Below are 23,616 nucleotides of genomic sequence, written 5' to 3'. Positions count from 1 at the left end.
ACAAGTTCTTGAAAATCAATTTTTTTTTTGAAAACTTCTGTTTTGGATAGCAGATAGGAAAGCTATCACTGAAAGATGTCAGTAATAGAAATTGACAATATACAAATAGTTCTGTTATTCATAAATATGTTTATTCCTGTATATTTGATTTTATAATTACTAAAGCATCTTAAAAAACTTAACTAGGAGCTTTCCTAAGTGTAAGCAATTAAATATATTTTAGTTTTGTTCAGAAAGGCTTAGATGCTGTGTTCATTGCTGAAGCAATCCTTGCCTGTCAGATAAAAGGTGTAGAAACTGTGTGAAAAAGGTTTAACAAGCCCGGTTCTAATTAAATGATATTAATCTGACGTAGGCACAGCAGAAACATTCATAAAATCCCCTAAGAAGACCTTCAAATTCTCTGATATAGAAAGCCTCTAGGGGCATAACTACTATCACATCATTTTGAAAATTTCATGGTGTTACTCTGGTCATTAAGGTCATTTCAAGAAAGTCCCTTCAAAACTCACAGATTCTGTTCTCTTTCCATTGGGACATCCTTAGTTTTGAAAAGAATAAAGCTGACCTAAAATTACTTTACATCACTATTCAACTTGTAATTTTCTGATGGCAATGTAACACTGATATCCCCTCTAAAAACTGTGGTTTAATGGAAGAAATTAATTGAAAGTAGAAGAAAAGAAATATTCTTTGAAAGATTAGGTTAAGAGGAACATCTCCTTTTTCAAGTAGTCTAATGTATTTATATTAGATTAAGGCAGGTAGAACTTCAGTGCTGCACCAGCCATACCATAAACAGAGGGATTACAGTTGCTTGTCTGAAAAATGAGTTTTATCATACATACATATTTCTACTGCTCATGTAGGACATTACAGATTTCATAGAATAAACCACAAAATGTACCCCTATGTCACTTATTTTTTTTTTTTTTGAGTTTGCCTCCTCTTTCAACACAATATTCCCTTTTTGTTCCGCTTCTTCTCATGATCTGAATGTCTGTGCATTCAAGCTGCTCTTAAGGTTTCACCCCTCTCCACTACATAACAGGAGCTACCTGAAAATGTAGACCTGTAGGCATCAGAAAGGCATCTTACAATAACAAGTTTGGAGACATAGCTGACAGTTCTTGCTGAGCAGTTTTTAGCAATAAAAGACTATATTACGTTTCAGGACATGGATCATTTTAACTGGAGTTCACAAGTTCAAGTCCCATAGCAATTTGTTTTTCCCAAATCATCTAATGCTGAGGCAGGTAGACAGACTACTCCTTCACAAGGCAATGGAGAACTTCAGTTTGTCCATGTGATTTCTTGCAACCAGAAAATACCCTTGGTGTCATGATTTTAGAATACAAATTTAAAATCATGTTCTTGTTAAATACCATTTTGTAAATTGATTTCAGAATGAACAAATGTTCAGGAGATACACAGATACCAGCTTTTAAACCAAATTTCAGACAAGATGATTGGATTTATTCTATTATCTAGTCACATAAAACTTTAATATGAACTGAAGTGGTGCCAATTCTAATAGCATCCACAAGCTGACTCAGCACATACTATAAGTAGCCTCATAATGGGTTGTTCCCTCATGGGATTTATGGATTTTTCACCTTGTCTAATTAATACTCAGAAGCATTTTGAAAGAAGCAGCATATATTCAATTTAATAAAGCATTAAAATGAAAAAATGGAACATGCGACCTGAGATTTCAATCTGATTCAGCCTAATGAACCAAGAAGGTTCATAGTTCTTTGCTCCTTAACAGAGTAACTCCTTTTTCAGAATTTTCACCATTAAGAACTGCCCTGTACTGAACCCCTTTGTCAGAATACCCAGAAAGTTTTGTCTTTCTAGACTAAAGGTCTTAAAAACTTTAACGTTGTGTTCTCTAGTTACAGTAACACACCAAAAATACAAAAACTTATGAAGTTACTGAATATACAATATTTACATTACCTGTGTTTGTAGAGGTAAAATGCAAACCCTGATAATATTAGAGCAAAGAATGGTACCAGGATGGCAGCTGCAACTGAACTGCTGTTTGTACCATAATAGTGATTTGAAAGGTCTGTATCTGAACTTAAAGGACCTGAAATGAAACAAAAGGGGAAGAAATAAAATTCCCATGTTATCTATCTATCTTTATATTCAAGGATGAAAGAAAATGGTATCTTTATAAAATAATGCAATTAAAAAACTTTAAATAAATATCATGCAACAGCGTTGTAAAAATCTTGTTAATAGCATTTCATAATACATCAGTAACAATCAAAATTCTTTGGAAACAGTATTCAGAGATATTTACAAAGTACGCCTCAGTCAATTTAATAAAATTAAGCCATATAACATCTACAAAATATATTAATATTGCAAAAGTTCCAATTCTATTCCAACAGTCTTAATAATCAGCTTAGAAGCAACAAACAATGTGAGACCACAACAAACAAGAACAAGGAAGAAAAAACTGAGGTGACTGCAATAAAACACAGTGGTTCTGCTCAGCTCAGTAGCACTCCCAAGTCTGTACAACTGTGTGCATGTCCCTCTGGAAGTTGTGTTTGCACTGGGATAAAACTGAGGTGCAGAGAATGCAAACACAGAGGTCCGTGGCATGGCCTTGCTGGGTTCCTTTTGTGAACAAGCAGATAAGGTGGACTGCAAGGCCTTCTGCAGAACATATTTTCCATCAGTACAAAGGCATACATTGCTAAATTGCTTAAATAGTTGGCCATCTTAACAATTCAAATTGTGAAATAATGAAAATATATAAAATTTTTATAGACAAAAAATATATTTTGAGAGCCAACTCCATGTTGCCAGTTTGAACTCACAGTTCTTCAGAAAGAAATAAAGATTCTATCCAAGTAGAAAAGACCAGGACAGAGTTAAAATATGGAGAGGATGTGGCTGGGACAGATGTTTATGCTTATATTCTGGGATATATTTGCTGATGATAGTGGAGGAGAGTAGGAGACACTGCTGTTTACCTCTTAGATATGCTACAACCCATCAGCACACAGTATTTCAAACACCACAATTCCCCCATTGATAGCAACTGCATCAATCAGTCTTTTTAGGACTCTAGTACAAAGCAGTTTTATAGAAGAGACATTGTGCTCCTTTCAGCAGTCTACTAAGACATCTAAGTAAGTAGAAAAATTGAGAAAGAAAAAACCTGAGAAAAAAGTAACAATTCTCCCATGGGCCCTGGAAGTCTCCAAGGCCAGATTGGATGGGGCCCTGGCAACCTGACCTAGTGAGTGCAGGGGTTTGGAATTAGGTGACATTTAAGGTCCCTCCCAACTCAAACCATTCTTTGATTCTATGATTTCTTGCAGTTCAAACTCAATGCAAAATACAAATGAAATAAGTTTTTGTTCTGTGAGATATCTTTACACCTTAGATGTATGAATTATTAACATTATAATACATTTTGTACATATAGTTTTAAAAAATGTACTAAATTTTGGGAAGTAATTAAGTTGCCTTTAAAATAAAGTCAACCTCCCTAGGAATTTCAGTGTTGCCACATTTGACCAGTTAACATGACAAAATACTGTACTAAAATCTTTTTCACTGTCTTATTCCTCTGTCACGTTTCAGACTTTATATATTTCACTGCAGAACTGGTGAAAGAAGATCTTTTCAAATTAATAAACCTATTATTGTGGTAGCTGGGATCATATTATGAACTTTATCACACTACTGTGAAGTATTTAATTACCATTTAACTGGTTTAGAATACAACCAGTGTATTATAAAAATCCTTGGACTTCAGTAATACAGTATTTGTCCAAACACTCAAGGTGTGGAAAGTATCTTGGCATAAATTTATGCATTTGTATTGCATTGTACATGTACTGCACATTCTCCAACCTATCCAAATTAAAGACAGACAAACTAAAGTAATTACCATAGATAAGAAAAGTTTTAGAAATATTAATTTAAATTTGAGTTTTTTATTGGTCAGAAGAAATGAAGACTATGGAAAAAAAACCCCACGCAGTTACCACTTTCTTCATCCTTAACTATCACAATCACCAGCTCTTTACACCTTCCAGCCTGCGCATTGGATTTTTTAGGTGAGACACAGTGTGCGCGGAACTGAGCCCACCCTTTAATCCTAAGGTTCATCTGCCGGGGCCAAGCAAGCTTGGACGGTGGCAGCGAGGTCCTCAGGACATAGATGGATTGCCTACAGGGCTAACGAGCTCCATCTGCCCTGACCGGGAATCGAACCCGGGTCTCGGCGGTGACAGCGCCGCGCCCTTAACCACTAGACCACCAGGGGCTCCCATGAACAAAATAGATTTAAAAATGAAAGTAAGTTATCCTTGAATATGAGAAGGTATTGACAGATATTATGACCTGTATTGGATGGAAATTTGCTGCTTGCTTCTAGCTGTAGGTTCCTCAATAGAGAATAAGCAATTTATTTCTATAAATCAGTGTCAGCTTAGCAATCTTGTAAAAGAGATGGTATCTGCATTTGCAGCAAGTTGTCTGCTGAGATGTCAAAGCTGAAGATGAGAGGCATTCAGTCCAGGAATGCACATTTTACTTGGACACTTCATCTCCTTATTAACCTTGGAGTTATACAAACTGAGTTCTTATATTGCAACACTTTAGGGTTCTATAGACAATGTTTTCCACTACTGTAGAATGCATTCACTTCAGAATTCTGTAACTGTTTAACTGTCATTCTGCTTGTTCTTCATTTAACCCCAAGTTATCAATTTCACTTAGAATCAAACTTTTATTAGGTAGCTGGCATAAAATGGATATATTTTTTGACCTGGATTAAGAAAAAGCCCAACACAAATACATACATACACCACAAATAAACCCAACAAACCACACTCTCCCTATCTAAAGACACCAGGCTGCTTAACAGGCATATGTTTGAACAAATGTTGATGCTCTACTTTTATACTCAGAAAGCAAAAGCAGCTTAGATATTACACTAATAAAGATTACATGAAAGTACAGGTAGACAAATCATCTGTCTGTCCTACACAAGAGTTTACTCTGAAGACTGGACTTGTATTTGGCTTCCATAACTGGCAGTTCTTAGTCTCAGGCTCTGAAGAGACAGGTTTCTGCCCCTTGTGACTAAATATATCTAGCAATCTGATAGGTGGCCAAGATGAGCATAACTGCTATCATAGTAGTTAATAGAGTAAAGAAATATAAGGGAAATTCAACAGAACTATAAAAGGGCATTGGGTACAGCACCAGTGAAGCTAATGGAGCTAAGGTAATTTATCAAATGTACATACAGTCTGCTACAGTTGTACTGGCTAGGGGGTCTCCTCTTCCTAGACCAGTATTTTTCTGTATATTTACCATATTTTGACACTCTGTACTAGTTTCAGGATAAGCAAATGCAGGTGCCTACACGGTATTTGCCAAAAATATCTTATGAGTTAATATTTAATGAGTAAAAGTTTTCTTAGTTTTTATGAGTTGTTTTATCTATTTATATTTTTTTATTTATGAAAAAATTGGTTTATGAATAAAATAACTAGTTGTACACCAGTTGCTGGAGCACTTGAACTGTAGCTCTAATACATACCTCAGACACTCATTTCATCTTGCTGACAATGAAGTAGAATTCTGTTCACATGCATAGACATTCTGAAAATATCCACCAGCAACAAGTAGTCTCCAAATGACACTATCAAAATTAGGTTTGATTCTGTCCCTTTAATTTCTTAAATGATTTATACATTTGAGCAGGAATTGTGTTTGCATTCCATGACACCCCTGTTACTTTCAAAAAGACATTCATAGAAAAGGAAACACTTGCAATGGCATTCTCTTTAAGAGCATCCTGTCCTCATGAGGTTGTTGTACTAGAAAACCTATGATAGTAACATGTTAAGTAGAGTTAAATTAGGATTTGAACTGTAAATTTCAAATATGCATGTTTGGTTAAGTCTTTTATAAGAGTAGTGGCATGAAATAAATGTGCTCACTTTAGCTAGATAGTTGAGTAATTTGTTGAATTCAATTGTGCAAGACCCCGAAAGATTAGACATATTAAAGCTCTATGAAAACATTTACCTTGTCTTTGGAGCATAAATTTTCCAAAGTCTTTTCCATGTATATCACCTTGGTAGGTAAAAACACCTCTTTCAAGCCCTGAGGATACCTAGAATTTTTTTTGAAACAGAAAAAAAAGGATTTCTGAAACAAATAAGTAACAATGTTAAACCATTTGTCTTTTTGACTTAGAATGCATAATATGGAGTCCAGGTTTTCACTTTTAGCCTTTAAAATATTAGTAAATTCTGGATGTTTATACAATATTTATTATTTTTAATTTGCAAAAGTATTAAAGTTTCAAAATAACACCTTGAATGATTTTAAATTATCTGACATATATTGCTGGGTTTTAAAATTCTTCAAATGCCATACACATAATTTAGTGTACTGATATAGAAGCCTGCTGAATTGTCAGATTTTAAATTACTTTCCATAGAAAGCATCATGAGGCAGAAAGGAGAAAGGCAAAGAGTAAAACAGCACTGTTTTTCTTCAAGATTAGATGCAATTTTATTACAGTGAATTATTACCAAACCAAAAAAGGACAATATTTCTAAAGGTAAAATTCCCTCTCCCATCTAAGGAAAGAAGGTAAAAGCATGGCAAAATATGCTGATTCACTCCACTTTCCCTTCCGTAAACTAAAAATTCTAGATGGAGTATGGCAGATAGGATTTTGTATACATATTTTGGAGGGAGAAGTTAATGTAATGTCTATGCTGACATCTAGAATGCTGTTTTCCATATTTGTAATACAAAAAAAGAGGTAGAGTTAAATAGGTAATCAGAAATTGCTTCAAAATTTAAACTCAGCAAGATTTATCCTTGGCAATCTGGCTACTTACATAACCATCTAGTGCCCAGTTGTCGTTTTCAAACTTGCTTACGAAAATGTCGCTGGGTCCTTTAATCTGAAAAACTTTCAAGAGCAAATGGGCTTCTTCCTTCTTGTAAACACCTAAAGGTGGTAAGACATAAAGGAGGTAAGACATGCCTTTGAAATAAATTTTCAACCAGTTTGTTCAAATATCATTTCAAATCTAAGTGTATTGCTCTAGAACTAGAATAGTTTGTAGAAAAGATTCTGTAATAATTAAATTTTACAGCATGGAAAACCCCAAGATTTAAGGTGCTGTAATAGCAGGATCTTATTTAACTCATCTTTCATCTCATCATATTTGATAACAGAATGCAAAGGTTGGTTTGTACTGTTTAATTTTTTACATAAAAGAATACTTGTCAATAACTCTGAATATAGATATAATTCCATGCCTGGAATTTCCTTGAACTATAAAAAAATGGATTTGACTCACATCACAGCAGTATAACCTGTAGCAGGCATCAGTAGTGCAGTGAAAGAAAATTTCCTTTTGGCAGCCAACTATGAAAACTCTCTCTGAACTCTTGACCTTAACAGATAGTGATAGCTGATAATGCTCATTTCAATATACCTGTGATGAGAGGCTAAATCTGAACTTTACAGTCAGATTTGCAGAAAGGAATGCATGATGTTGATTAAAATGTGTGCATAATTTACAATGTTATTTAGTTATCTGTACCTATTTTATGCTATGCCCTTAATAAGACCAGATTGTTTTAAATGTTAATCACTATGGATTAACTGAGCTTTTCAATGGAACAGTTATTAAAATACCTATATACACTGTCTGCCACACCAATATTTCCTGTGAGTTCAACACATCAATGCTATTCAACAGCCTGAGATGAATAAACCATACTTTGAAATGTAAAAGGAAAAATAGATAGGTGAGTGAATATAAATTGACTGAAATCTGTGCAGACCATTACGTTTGACTGAAATCTGTGCAGACCATTATGTTAGAACCTTTCCTTTTGCAAAACAGATAGAAAAAGATTTCTAGTGCAAACATAAAACTTTTGTTTTGTTTTTCATTTGGATGAAAACACATAGAAACTGAACATATTAAAAAAAAATAAATTAAAAGAACACCTTGTTTAACACCAAATTCTGAACCTACCTGATAATTTGAGTTGTATGTTGGATGCCTCAATGAATGTGGCATTCACTTTGCTGCTTGTAGTATTGAACCAGTCAACAGTGAGAGTAGCAGGCTGTCTTTTTCCTAAATACTCATAAAATCCTTTCCACAGTGAATTTATAAAAAATACATCTGAGGGAACTAAATAAGTGAGAAAAAGAAACAAAGAAAGAAGTAAACTACAACAAAGTAACAATCTTTCTAGCCATACTTATGTTCTTTATTTGTTCTGTTACAGAATCAATCCACTATTCTAACGAGATCTTATAGTAAAAATTTTACAACAATAGAGATTTTATATCTAATGACCTTTCCACAGAATTGCCTATGATATACTACACCTTTCCCTCACAGTATACATTCTTAAATAACCTCACACTTCACAGTTTGTGTGATTCAGTGAATGTCCTCGAGAATACAGAAAATAATGGACTCTTCCTCTAAAGCCCTGCAGCCTTAAGGTATAATAAGAAAAAAAGAGAATAATGTTCTGAACTCAGGGATTGCTGGAAGCAAACACTCTCTTAGGACATCCCTTTTCTTTCATGAAAAAAAAAGCAGCACTGTGTGTGATTTTCAACTGAATATCAACTGAATATTCAACTGAATTAACTGAATTTCAAGTACAGTTTTATCAGTCATTTTTAGACATCTCAGTTTTTCTCCATACAGTATTACTGCACCTGTGAACAGTGAAGTTTTCAGAGAAGGGAACTTTTTTTTCATAAAAAAAAAAAAAAATCTGTTTCTTAGCAACTGCAGTTTGAATTATCTGAAAATCCTCTAAAATGAAGCATGAATTATTGGAAAAAGTATATGTATTTGGGTAATTTATTTGGTGTTATTTGTATCTTTTCTCTACACAAGAAAAATAAATTATTTAGGTATTAAATGTTGTGTTTTGAATATTTGTAATATGTGTCTAAATCACCTACAAAATAGTAAAGGTCTTTCGCTCACTAGTATCTGTAATATTAACATTCATTAAAAACACAGAAAAAAATTCCTAGGAGAAGATTTTACATCAGAAGCATTTACAAGGTGCTACGTGTCTTGAACATTCATTTTCCCCCTACACATTGCTATATTTCTCTTATATGATTTTGTGTTATAAAATTTGGAAAAGACTTCCTTCAGATATGACAGTTAAGTTAAAAACCAGTAAAGCTGGTTGAAAGAGACCAACCCTCCTCCTGGCCAGACAGCACCCAGTGTTCCCTGGTAGCTTCTGATATGTGAAAACAGAGATTTTTCCACTTAGTTATAAGTTTTTCTAGCATTACAATTTAAGAAGAAAAATTTTAAGAATCAAAATAAAACTTCAGTAAAAGAATTCTTTAACCAATCACGATATCTTGACAAAATAACAGTCCTCGCAATTATTAATTCACCCTTACTATCCATGACCACTACAAATCTTGCTAAATAGCTAGACTGACATCAGAAGTGTTTCACACCCTGCTAATTAAAATCTTGAATTAAATAATTGGATTTTGGTTTTTTTTTCATTTTATCAAACAGTGAGCACATGCAAAGGTAGCCATCTATGTTAAAGGAAATTTACCAGTGTAGGTATCTGCTGTATCCATTTTGAATAAGTTCTATGGATATCTCCTCCTCTATCTAATCACTTATTGCAAAAAATTAATCAAACAGAAAGCCAATAATACCTGACAGGCAATACATCTGAAAATCTGATTGCTGATTAGTTGTTAACTAAATAAATAACTTCTTAAGTGTCTTTTGCCTTCAAATTGTGCAAAAGTCACAAGCAAGTGTTCAAACTCAATGTGGCATGATTTGAAAACCTCTTTAGGTCATTGGTACCACCACTGGATTCCAAGTGAGCAGATACCTACTATATGGCTTTGAGTATAACACCTTTGTAGAATCTTAAGTGTTCCATTTCCAAAGTAAAACTCAGTGCAGGACTTTACACTAGGTATCTTCAACTTACTACTGTAAATCTGAAAGTTTACATTTCTATTGGTATCTCCCAGTCCTTATAATTCTTATAATTTCTGCATATAATAATAATAATGACCAGTCTTTGCGAGCAAAGATCCGGGGAAGGTCTTTACACCTTCCAGCCTGCGCAGTGGATTTTATTTTATTTTTTTTTTTATTTTTTTTTTTTTTTATTTTTTTAATTTTTTTTTTTTTTTTTTTTTTTTTTTTTTTTTAGGTGAGACACAGTGTGTGCGGAACTGAGCCCACCCTTTAATCCTAAGGTTCATCTGCTGGGGCCAAGAGCTTGGACAGTGGCAGCGAGGTCCTTAGGACGTAGGTGGGTTGCCTTTAAGGGCTAACGAGCTCCATCTGCACGGGAGTGTCCCTGACCGGGAATCGAACCCGGGCCTCGGCGGTGACAGCACCGCGCCCTTAACCACCAGACCACCAGGGGCTCCTGCATATATATGGACTCTAAAAAGGGACTTTTAGAGTCTATTTTCTATGTATTTCTCATTGTTTTGCTAAAATGGTGACATAGCATAAATTTGAAACCTGGCACAAAAAAACCCACCAACACTGTCTATGTTTTTAATTAAACTTTTGTGTCTGATGAAATTCACATGAAAGTGAACATCTAGTATTACTGGTATGAACCTGAGAGATACTATTTAAGGTTTTTATAAAGGAACAGACTCCATACTTCTTTCACCACATTCAGCATCTTCATTCTGTAGTTTGTCTAACCACTCTCAATAATATCTGTTAAGCTTTACAAAATAGTACCATTGACTCAGTATTTACTGAATTTGCACTTGCTGCAGATGGACAGAATTTAGGAGGGGAACAAACTGTATTTCTGCTTCCCCTTTTATGTTTTTGTAAAACATTAAAATGCAAGTGCTGCAGTCCCCAGGGATGCTGCTGAGGATTTGGAGTGGCTCTGAGTTGATTGTGCTGAACCCTTACAATGTCCCTGCCTTTCCCACCCACAGTGAGCAAAAGCAGAATGAGAAAAATGAACTGGGTATTATTATTCCAATATTGCATGGACAGTTTCCTAAACATTTTTGTGAAGGCTATATAAAGCAGTGAGAACCATGGAAACCAGAGCAATTCAGTTCTTAAACTTCAAATGCGTATTGTAAGGATTCTTTAGTTGTGACTTATACTCAATCATGTAAAAATATTTACTATTGCTTATGAAGACATTAACTCTGGGAAAAAAAGAAATTTAAATTTAATAATAACAAATATAACTTGTATGCAGATATCTAAAAGTGATAAATCAGAACATGAATTATTCTGTTAGAAAAACTCTAATTTAGCAATATTAACTTAATTCTGTTCAAAATAGATAGCAGTAAATCAAATTGTACCAAAAAGTCAAGATAACACAGTAAAGAAAGTGCTTCAAAATACACAGTGTTTTATACCAAAGAGAATTTACAATTTTAAATGACAAAAGATTAGTGCAGACTTGTTTTTTGAAAACAGCTTACAACCTTTTATTGTTAATTATTGTCATATGTTATAGTTTCCCTTTTCTGATTAGTATTATTGGCGTTTTCAATCAAAAAAATTAATTAAAAAAATAATACTTTTAAAATAGTACTTACTTACCAGAACTAGTTGTAAGGGACATGATACAGTATGAATTGATACTGATACTCTGTATAGTGGATATATTTGGAGACTAGATCTGCATTTTAATTTGGCATTGAAACTTTAAAATCTGTGTGGTAGCAGAATAATGCATACCTTAGGGATTTGGTGAGGTGAATCCCCCAATAAATGAAGACTGTATATTAATTATAATGAATGCACATTACATCCTGCTTTATTGTGAATCTGCAGAAGTAAAGCATTTCAGAGGAACTCATTTATGGTTTCACCTGACACTCTCACTAACAAACTCACCAGGAAGGTTAATTATTAGAGAAATACCTTTTTATCCCATCTACTCTGCAGAGTCCTTCTGTGAATTGCCACAAGCATGAACCATTAATCTTATTTTCCCTGTAGCTTTGCTAAAATTCAAAATATAGAATTGCAAGCTCATTTATTTGGTGACAACTCTGCTCTTCTTTAAATAACTCAATAAAAAAATTAGGCCTTTCATTTTCTGAAAAGGATTGAATCTAAAAGGACCTGCATTAAGAATTTCTCAGATGTATTTTTCTATTTTGTCACTGGCAGGAGGAATAGGTTAACTGCACACATCACAAGGTGGCACAGGAAAGCAGAAGTAATGTCTGCCTGCCTTGAGACCTTCCTGGTGTTCACACAGTTTCAGAAACCCTATCTTGGAGTACATGGAGAGTTTTCGTGACATGAAGGCCACCAAAATTTCTGAAGTTCTTTTTGGGGTGGGTTTTTTTTTATATTTCTTCCAGTACTTGCAATGTAAAGTGCAGAACTTTGAACTAAATTCCTGCAACTATAGTATACACTCATTATAAGGCTCTCCATTATAGCAATCTTTCTGATATAAAACTACATCAAATCTGAGTTTTGTATATAAATGCTTTATTTTTTTCCTTGACAAGAGATTGTATGCAATTCAGAAAATTGGTACTATAGAAATTCAAAAAAATTGTTTGTGAAAGAATTTAATAGAATAGGTTTTACATGGCATCTGTTACTATGAAAGACCTTAACATTAACATTCGTTGAAAATGAGTAACAAATACTTAAATATTGGAAATAATTTTATTATCCATAACAATCTAGGGTGTAAATCAATTTAATTTATTTAGATCTAAAGCTCTTCTTGTATACAAACCTGGAGTTTTAGTTACTGTTTCATTAACTTCTCTCACTCCTTTACCTACAAGTAAAAAGACAAATTATCATTTTCATGAACATACTTGTGTGGGTTTTTTCTTTTTTCTTTTTCTTTTTTTTAATAAAATGGTAAAACAATGCCTGATGGATGCAATCATCTCTAATCCAATGGAGCCATATTTAAAACAGAAGTAACTGGTCTTGAATACTTTTCATGTTTAAATCTATGCACATACTTGCACAAAACTATCATAAAATAATTTAGATAAACAACAATATTTTCTGTGAAAAATTTTCTGGCTAGCCAATTATTTCACACAGATAGGCCCAACATTTTTATATCAGTTGTGCTATAAAAGAGAGCCTTATTGAGGGGGAAAATACTATCTTTAATTATAAATAATAGTATATTATAATAGTAAAAATGGTGTTAAATAAGATTGATGCATTTATGACACAAATCAGCAAAGGTCAGATAGCTTGATTAAGATAACAGGATCAGATGTCATGGGAAAGGTTCACAACTGGTGTAATTTGCTATATTTGTGTACACTCAGGAAAGTTACATCCATTGACCCCAGATCAAGTTCTGGACTCATACCATTTACCACTTTAGAAAGGATAATGTCCCATTGGATGATTTGGTCTTGCCTGCTGGGTTTTATTTTTCCCTTTAGAAGCCAAAATTCACTAATTAGACTGATAAGTTGCTAAAAAAGCACAAATTTGTGGGACACTAAATGAGAATTATACCTAAAAATGTAAGTAAATAAACCAAAAAAATCCTTTTTATAGAAACCTTTCATGTCTTTTTTCTTCAATAAATAAAACAAACACCTCTCCCAAAAACATAAAAGTTCATTTATCTCAAATTATTAACTAATCAATAGCATGAAAAGTCATCCTTTAGGGATATAGAATAAGAAGATAAATTCTGATGTATAGATCATACAACGAGGCTGAATCAAGAAGTCTACACTTACGTTAAGGAAAATTAAATATTGCTCAGATCTCAAAACCATTCATCATACTTCGATATATTAGAACTAAAAATCATGTTGAAAACAACTTTCCCATGGCATCTCACTATTTTTCCTTTATTCATATTCTAAATATAGTTTTATTTTATTTTATTTTATTTTTCTGAATTGGGAACTTATAGCCATGTTTATTCTCATGTGAAGAGCAAATTTAGACTTCTTAACTATATTCTGAGATCTACTCTAGCAATGTTACAGTGATGAAAGTTACACTGACATAAATAAAAGAGGAATCTAGTGCAAAGATAATTTTTTTATTTTATTGTTCTTTTTTATTTTAGAAGATTTCATTAGACAAAAATCACACCCGCATGAATCTAAAAGCTAAGATATTAAATAACTTTTTTCATTCCTAATAGAAAACCATACATTAAACACTGAATACATTGAAATACTGCTTAAAACTGTGACATAAAATAAATACAGTTAAGGATAATACTTTATATTGCTTAGGTTTTGTTTGCTTGTTAGGAGTAAAAATATGTATGTGTGCCTGTGCATTTACACAAACATATCCCATTGTCTTCCTCCATGAGTTCTAGATATTATGCTCACTTTTTGATTTCTTCACTGTTTCTCCCTAAAATAAAAGCTGTTGTGTCATGCTTGTCTTTAAATGGTAAGTAAAAAAAATTAATCCTACTATATAAAATAAAAATACCAGGGAAAATTAATTCCAACCAAGTAGGACCCAACAAGTGATGACTTACTTTTACAAATAGGTGATTTTCCTGTCCATTTCATATCTGGTTTACATGTCCGATGCTCTGATCCACCAGCAAGAAAAAATCCTGGCTGACAGGTGTACACCAAAGTATACCCTAAAGTTGGGAGATCTATTGCTTTCACATCTACATGTGCCGGTGTTTCTGGCTGCCTGCAAGCATGAGCTGCAAAGGGTTTTTTAGAGTTAGAAAAAGTGGTGGTAAGAAGTTTTCACGTGATTAGAGTAAGCAATTTGAAATAAATGCATGCCAACTTATTCCCTTTGATTATGTAAACTCTGGATAGTTTTTAACAATGTCTCTAAACAATTAGTAAAAGTAACACCCAGAGTGCATAGTTTTATTATTGTGGGAAGATGGAAATGATACTATCATATATTTTGAAAAAATAAACCAAAATTAAATCACATTGCAATCAGAAAAGAGTTAAAATGAAGACAAGCACGTGCCATTGTACATGGTGCAATGCTTGGTGAATTATTGTACTGTCAAGCATAACTTCCACTCTGTGTTCAGAAAACTAGAGTGGTTACTGTGCTAAATAAATGCATATAGATTTCACTTGAAACAGAGGTTCCAAAAGAAGGTTTTGTCATAGAACATTTATTATAACAGATATGGTTACTCAGTATGCTTATATCTCTGTTTCACATGGTGTTCATTTATAACCACCCAAAGATACTTTGAAATAGGATAAGAATCTAAGGTCATTCTAATGAACTACTTTTAGCTTAGGTCAGTGTAATTTAACACAATAGTTATTTGATGTCCTTCAACTCATACAGGGCTAATAATATAGTAATAATTTGCATAACCATGCATAGTCTGGAAAAAATGGATTTTGTTTGGTTCTACTTTATGATTCACGAAATGCTAGTCAACAAAATACACCCATGAATATTTCAGGTCACTTTCTGTTCTTTATTAATCCAATACACACACATAAAATATCCTAGATTAAATTAAAGTAGCTAATGCAGTAGGTTAGTGAGGACAAACTCTTTTTGAATACAATCAATAGAATTATTTTGAACTTCATTATAAAACTTTGGTCTTCAAATAGGAAACAAAAAAACATTAAAAAATCTGTTTTAAATAGTTTCCTGTTATTGTAGCATATAATTTACTATGAATTTCCACGTTCCACTTTGTAACTCTTTTAAAATTGTATTTTAAGTAACTTTAAAATAGTATTTAAACTCATTAGAATAGAAACCGGACTTACGAATGCATTCAGACTGTATGCCACTCCAGGTTAAGTTAGCAAGACAAGAACGTGTGGTAGATCCTTGAATATGATAACCTTTTCTACATCTGAAATAAACTGTGCTCCCAACCTAAGGATCAAACCAGAATGTTAGATAGAAGAGATATCCATCATATATAGTCAGATCTCAAGACAGTGATAAGTTAATATAGAGATTTTTTCAATAATAAAAATGTGTGCTTTTCACAGTTTCTAGGGCTAATTTTTTTAATGTAATGAAAAGTTTGAGCAATTGATCTTTTGTAACCTTATTTGAAAACAATATGAGGAAAAACATTGATAAGGCTGTTCACATGGAAAAGAATGACACACATACATTTCTGCTGCTAAGTTTGTCAGTGTGACAGAAGCAAAGTAAATGCCTGAGATGCATTTCTTTTCTGTACGTCAATGCATATATTTCAATACAACTTGATCATAAAGTCTCTTTCAAAGGCTTGTGTTACTTGACTAAACATGGGTTAGTCAAGGAAGAAGAAAAAACTATGAAGAACTGTTTCGTCTACAAATAAATGCAATAAAGAAAACTCCAGGCCACGACTTCTTACACTGCATTTGTTTCTATAGACTAAGTTGTATTTGAGATGTTCAACTAGCAGAATGATGTTATGGAAAACCTTCCTATGATCAACTGCAAAACGACCTTTCTCAGAGAAAAGGTAAAGTAACTGAGAAAATGCTCTTTAGATTTCCACTAAGAATAGAAATATGTGAAACTAGATAAAAAATTGCACGAGATACAGAATTTTCATAACAGATGAGAGGGAGATTGTATGGAGATTTCAGTAAAATGGATTTATTGATGGTACTGACAAAAGTAATCCGAATGTAACTCCAGTCCAAGTTATTTAAGGACTGGAGGGTTGATCAGTAAAGCATTACTTTTGTTTTAAATCAAACATTTTGGCAAGAAATAATAAATAAATTTTTAAAAAGAGACAAAACTGGCATTATTGGAAATTATATGACTTAGTAATAGAGAAACATATCACATGGAAAAATTGTGTAAGTTGCAAATGAGTAGGGATTGATGCATATTAGCAAAACAGCCTGCAGTTCTAGAAATGCAGGTAGGTCTGCACTGCAAATGTCATAGCAGGACTTTAATGGAAATTAAAAGGGAGCATCTTCAAAAATGTCTAACTGCTAAACATACACCTAATTACATAAAATGTAATTATCATGATAGATGTTTAGCAAATGCAACATCATTTCTTCCTGAAGTACCTTAAGAAAATCACTGGTATTTTTAAAGGTCAAATTACTGATAAGGCTTTGTAGACTTGTTTTTCTTACTATTTTTAAATGTATTAATCTCTATCTTGCCAAGGACACACAGTATGTCTGTAGTGGGGACGAGAACACTGTGTAGCTAGTCTTGACTCAAAGTCATCTTCCTTGTGAAATTGCCTATTCTGGTACCTGTCAGTAATAATGACATGCAAATCTTTTCCCACTGCTCCGAAAGACCAAGCAAAAACTAATGTATAAGCTCAAGGTAGTTACAGAGTTATATTGCTTTTTCCTCTTACTGGTAAATGTTAAAACAAAAGCAATACACTCTTTGTATGTAATACTTGGATGAAAAACATTGGGGCATTTGTAATATTCACAGCTCAGTGAAGCACAAAAGGCACAGAATGAATGAGGCAAGATAGGATGCTTGTAGATAGGGGAAAACCCTTCAAAGGTCTTCTGGCTATCATCACACTTCTATAATAATTCAAAACTGTTAAAAGCTGTTTTTTAGAAACCTGGTTAAGTCATACAAACAGGAAGCCCACTAATCACATATGAAAAAAAAAACCCGAAACAATCTAGTTCACTAGTAATTAGAGAGAAGTCTACATATTGTTGTACCAAATAATGTTTAGAGAGTGAAAGCACATACTTGAGAAAGATTTAATATAGAATAGATGAAGATTTACTAGGGTTTCTAGAGGTGAATGAGAAGAGAAAATCAGCCTTCTTGTTCGACAGTAGAACAGTCAATGGGCCAGTACAATTCTGTTATTAAAGACCCTTTATGAGGCAGATAAAAGGGGAAGAAATAAGAAAACAACCCCCTGACCAAATTAGGGGTAAAGAGTAAAGTTGTATTTGAAGTGAAAATGGGGACAGGTAGAGGGTCAAGATGAGACAACAGAAAGGCAACTGCACCTATTGTGAGAAGCAGAACCTCAGGGGTAAGGCCACAAGATGTGGCTCAGAGAAAAGTACCTTGGTGTCTGTGAGCCAGGTAGGAACACAAAGGGAAGAAAAGAGATGACAGCCATAGCAACAAAAGACAGCAAAATTGCCAGAGAGAGAGGGTACCGATAACCAAAGGAACTTACAGAAAGGACTTTTTGTAAAACAGTTTTAGTAACTTGATTGGAATATGGCACATTGCCCTAGGTTCAGAAATAAGCAGGAAACCCAAACAGAACATATTTTAGATTCCAATCACACATATTTACATCTGAAAAATCTATCCCATGAAGGTTATCAATCTGTAAAATGACTGTCATTGTTGCATCTACATTTATTTTCTCAATCACTTTTCTGCCTACAACTTTTTAAACTAATAACCTGTGAGGAATTTGGAAATTATAGAGAGGACATTCATCACAGAGAACCTGGACACAACACAGAATAATTTTATCTCCTCTGACTGAATCAAATATAACATGGATTGCTAATTTAGTAAAGCCACATGCTGACTTTTTTGTCAAGGACTACATGGCCTTTGGATCACACAGGTCTTTGGTTGTTAGGTATTTACCGACTATTCATCAATGTATGAAAGAATTATGATCATAAAGCAAAATAATTACATCATGCCATATCATATTAAGCAGTCAATTTATAAATAGCTCTCCCTACTGAAGTCCTGTAAAGGACTGAACAAATGATATATTGCAGGGTTAGAAGTTCTTTCTTTAAGTTGGGTGTTTGTAAAAAAATTTAGAGCATTAGTTTTTATTAAAAAGGGAGTGAAAATTCCATAAGGTTTGAATTAGACATTTAAGCTTATAGATAATTTTTCTTAGGAAACTTAATATATTTGTAATTACTAGATGCATTTTGATTTTAGAAAGCTAATAAATAATAATTAAGAAAATTACCTCATAACCTCTGGAACTATTCTGTATTCCAAAATGTGGAGTACCGGGGTCTGTACATGTATTGTGAGCTGGATCTAATGTAAAATGTGAAACAAAACACATATTATTGTGGTATGGAAAGAATACTCAAAAAGTGTTTGCAAAGATTAAATCATTTCATCAATGTCTAGTGATGACAAGAACTCAATTTTTAATAGAATGTGTGCATTTTATGTATTACATTAGTATTTCCAACTAAATTTCCAAGATATATCACAGTAATTTGTTTCAGTACATGGTCATTATTTAAAAATGATTTTTGCAGGTATTTCTGGCAGTGCAGACTTTAAAGTTAGGATTATTTTTAAGTAATCTTGTCCTTTTAAACCTCTTTGAATCTGCAGTATATTTCACTATTCACAATGCAGTTGGAATATATAAGAAAATCTTTAGTTTATCTTAATTTCAAGTGAACAACTTAATGACTAATTTGGATTTCTAAAAAAAAACTCTAAAACTGAACTAAAAAATCTATAACCCCCCAAAAAAGACCCCAAAACCCATAATCAGTCTGATTTCTTATAACAAGTAAAATAATTTTTTTATATATAGTTTTTTTTTCCTATGTCAACAAGGAATCAGGTTTTGAATGAAATACTATCTCAATTGTTGCTCAATTACTTTGCCTAAATAAAAAAAGCACATGACAATAGAGAATAACTAATTGTTTGATGTTTGCTTTCATAACCCCAATTTAAAGAAGCCTGAAACTCTTTTTGATTCAGCAATGTCCATATTCTGACAGTGGCTTTGGGGCTGCCCAGTGACATCCAAAAGTTAGACAGCACAGAACTTGATCCAATGGATCTTTTTGTAGTATGTGATTATCTCTTGGCAACAGAGTCTGCTTTGGTGCTGTCACTGAATTGCAAAGAACAGAGTTTGGGACTCTATTTCATCTGTAACAATTTTTAGTTTTCTGTTGAGGGAAAATTGAACTTATCACTTACAATAATGTTATATATCATTTCACTCTTGGCCAACTCCCATTTTCAATATTTACCATCAGGAGAGCATAAAAATTCAACTGGACTGATATTTACCAAGGGCTTCAAAAGTTAGGTGGATGTTGACCTAATGTTCAAGAATAAAAAGCAAACATGCTCCTGACCTTGAGCTGCTTGAACAGCTCAAGAACTTTTTACAAATTATCAACTGAAATGCTATTGCCAATAATAGACACATGAAGCTGAATTGACTTTTTAAGATACATCTCATCTGAAGAAACACTGGGGATAAAAAGGAGGACTTCTCAAAGTATTTTAAGGAAATTACCATTATCCAAAAATATAAAAGCTTGCACCATATGGTACCCTTAGGTGTCATTCTAGGTATTGTTCACTGTTCTTAACTTGCTTAGAAATTATAACTGTAAATATTTCAGATTATATAATACAACATATTTTGTATATATATACTTTTATATATATACACACTATATATATATAAACAAATATATAAATATACATATACTATATATATACTTTTACAATAACATAAAAACTATGATTTAAAATACTTATATCTTTGATGCAGTTCTTTCTATATGCTACTATATTATACTGTTGTGGTGGGTTTAATCTAGGCCTTCCTTGGTTACTAGTTTGTAACCAAGGAAGAGGCAGTGTTCCCAGTATTCCATACGATTTTTACGTAAATCGGGGTATAAATAAGAAGGGAGGAGAGGCCTTCTCTCTCTTCTCTTCCAGCGGAGTTCAGGAACAGTGGGTCCTTGCGTTGGTCTCGCTTATCTAAGGCTGAGGCCTGCAGCGACCGCTGGCCTGACACGTGGAGGATAGCAGAGTGCTGACCGTGTCTGCCAATCCTACTTCTTTCTAAGGGACGTGGTGAGATTTGTTTTACTAGTTATTTTACTAGTTCTCAAGTTTGATTACGTATATCTGCTCGGTGTCCCTTCATCTCCTTTTGTTCCTTTCCCCCTTTCCTTATCCGTTCGGGCGGTGTTTGGATTCCTTTTTACTGTGTACACAGCATCTTAACTGTAATATACATCAAATATATATATTTTCTATATAACTAGTTGGATTTTCGGGTTCTTCAATTTACATAGTTTTTTTCATTTACTCTAGGGGAAGAAGGAAGGGGGAAGGGAGGAGGCGGCTGCTACTGGGGTTTGGGCATTTGGCGGGGAGCCAAGTCAGAACCATCACAACTGTATAAAGTATAAACAGAAATGCCATGATGACATTTTCTAATTTAATTCTTTCCAGTAGACCTGAAATTTAGCTTTTGAAAACCTTCTCACCTCTGTTAAAAAACATAAGTGTAAGATTATTGCCCAGTTTACCAAAACTATGGACAGTACAAGTTTTGAACTCATATAAAAGAATTCTGTTGACTGTTAATGCCTTCATTTAAAAATACAGGCTGCTTTCAAAAAAACCATACTTATCACCTTTTTCCAGAGTGCCCAGCCCAGCTCTTTTAAAAAGCAGGTATCTTAGTGCAATAAAGTATATAAATGGGCTACAATCTACATCTGAATGTGATTGTTCAGAAATATTGAAGAAGATTTTTTTATTATGACACACAAACAATTTTCTCTAGCAAGTGATCCCAAGTTGGATCGAATTCTGATGCCAGTGGATGTCAGTCAGGTGTCCTCTCAGCCTTATTATGTAATATGCTAAAAGCATACCGGTTGCACATCAGGCAACGAAAAACAGAGTATTTGGGTGTTCATCAGAATTTCAAAAGATCAGAGATGTACAAGCCACTCTCACAAAGTCCAAAATGCTTTTTTATTTGGGATTGATTCTGAAAAATGCCTTGAACTCTCCAGTGGCAAAATCTGGTCTTTAACCTGCCATAGTCTACTGCATACCTGAGAGATTCTAAAAATAGAACAAATTTATGCATTTGCACATACTGACATTCTGCATTTCCAGCAGACAAGCAATTATGTGAATTTACAAATTGCTTCATATGTGATTGTGTTTATCCTAAAATTCTTATACTCAAAATATAACCTTATTTACTAGTCCTTTTTATATTACACAGATTTTTTTCTATATTTGGATAGCCCATTGCTAGATTTATGATCACGTAGTAGTTTATCAAGAATATTCTCAGTAGAAACAGCATAAGTAGTGGTAGTTTTTACCTATGCATGTTGGCTGAATTCCACTCCAAGTACCATCTGCTTGACAGAATCGTCTTGAAGAGCCTATCAATATAAAAGGGGGTCTGCACTGAAAGCTAACTTCAGATCTGTAAGTGAAACTTTTTCCATTGAGGCGTCCTTCTGCAGGAGTACCAGGGTCACCACAAAACACAGCTAATGAATTAAAAAGGAAAGAAAGAAAGAAAGAAAAGAGTTATTAAAAACTGCACATTCTTTAACTGAAGCATTCTACATTGTTTTGTTTGCAAATCAGGCATACTTAATATGAGTGCAAATGTTATATTCATTTATTTGTGTAGGACTGTAGCTCTGATAAATCCTTGACAGCAATTTAAAATTAATTGTCAGTGTTATAACTATTGTAAGCATAAAACTTAACCTGGAAAAATAGACCTTTCAATTGAGACACTTAAATACTTATTAGATTTGGATGACAAAATACTCCCAAAGTAGACAATGCTATATTGCAATGCTTCAAAACATAATCAGTTTTCACATCAGTCACCTTCAGATGAGTAGGCTGGAAATTTTTGCCCTAGTTAGATAAAATCAAAATTGTTTATCAGAGTCCCAACAAGATTGCAAGCACTAAGCTATGAGCTTAAGGGTTAGCATCCTTGTTTTCACCTGTCAATGGAAATGGAAACAGGGAAGAAAAAAAAAGGAAAAGTGTAAGGGAATATTCCAATCATGCTCACCACAAGACAAATTCAGAATATCTGAAAGGATTATCAGTAGGGCAAATGGTGATGGGTCCAATTTGGTAAAAAGAGATGGAGGTGACTGTCAGGGAGAGAAAGAAGACCATGCCCTTAAATAGGTACAGCCACTCAATTTCATAAGTAAGCTTTTTGGTAGGAGGAGGGACAATCCTGTGGTAATTCATCTATTACCTGATGTAGCTGAGTCCTTTTTAAACTGTAATTCTGTGACTGTAGCCCAAGACAACTGACTGTATCTTTGGTGAAGCCCAACACAACCACACCCTGAAAACTTACGCAAACATTGTGGGATGTCTCCCCGCCAAACTCCTCGGCCTTCACAGGAGAGAATAGCTGTGTTAGACAGCTGATAGCCTTCTGCACAACTGTAACTCACACTGGCACCCCAGCGATAATCAGATCCTTCCACTTTCCCATTCAGCACTGTTGGAGGGGGGCCACAAGTAATAGCTGTGTCAGAAAATAAAATTTATAATTTTAAGAATTTATAGGGTTTAGGAAAATGCATTATAACACATACTCATGCTTTTGAAACTAAAAAAGATATTTCAGGCCATTCTATTCCAACAATAGATATACATGTGTTGGCAAAGCAGCCTGTTATAGACAGAAAACCAATTTAAATACAAGTATACAACTGTTGGGGCTAGGAGGTCTCTGAGTGGGAGGTTACTAGAAGCCAAAAGAGTACATAGCTTATGCAGTTATGAATTTTTTCCCTACATATCCATTACTGATTATTGTTGGTAACAGATTACT

General features: G+C 33.7%; 1 protein-coding gene and 1 non-coding gene across 4 annotated transcripts in view; both read right to left on the bottom strand.

Annotated features, from left to right (window-relative positions):
* Positions 1-23,616, bottom strand: part of CSMD1 (CUB and Sushi multiple domains 1) — a 1,108,336-nt gene that overhangs the window by 4,280 nt on the left and 1,080,440 nt on the right. For 2 of the 3 annotated variants that reach the window (XR_007628921.1, XM_050315426.1), the window contains exons 60-69: positions 23,134-23,307; positions 22,115-22,288; positions 18,952-19,025; positions 15,803-15,914; positions 14,563-14,742; positions 12,811-12,855; positions 8,055-8,216; positions 6,900-7,012; positions 6,073-6,160; positions 1,963-2,095 (exon numbers count right to left, since the gene is read on the bottom strand). Coding sequence is in view for 2 of the 3 variants with exons in the window: in XM_050315426.1 (XP_050171383.1) it covers positions 1,963-2,095; positions 6,073-6,160; positions 6,900-7,012; positions 8,055-8,216; positions 12,811-12,855; positions 14,563-14,742; positions 15,803-15,914; positions 18,952-19,025; positions 22,115-22,288; positions 23,134-23,307 (1,255 nt within the window). In the remaining variant the exon portion in view is untranslated. The remainder of the gene's footprint in view (positions 1-1,962; positions 2,096-6,072; positions 6,161-6,899; positions 7,013-8,054; positions 8,217-12,810; positions 12,856-14,562; positions 14,743-15,802; positions 15,915-18,951; positions 19,026-22,114; positions 22,289-23,133; positions 23,308-23,616) is intronic. The other variant, XM_050315427.1, reaches the window with a different exon arrangement.
* Positions 4,225-4,298, bottom strand: TRNAD-GUC (transfer RNA aspartic acid (anticodon GUC)). The gene has a single exon. It is a non-coding gene; the product is annotated as a tRNA-Asp (tRNA).

The sequence above is a fragment of the Myiozetetes cayanensis genome, unplaced genomic scaffold, assembly GCF_022539395.1.
Source record: "Myiozetetes cayanensis isolate MyiCay16 unplaced genomic scaffold, myiCay2020 scf2-11, whole genome shotgun sequence".
NCBI lineage: Eukaryota > Metazoa > Chordata > Aves > Passeriformes > Tyrannidae > Myiozetetes > Myiozetetes cayanensis.
Note: the sequence above shows the minus strand (reverse complement) of the source record. Positions and strands in the feature narration are given on the sequence as shown.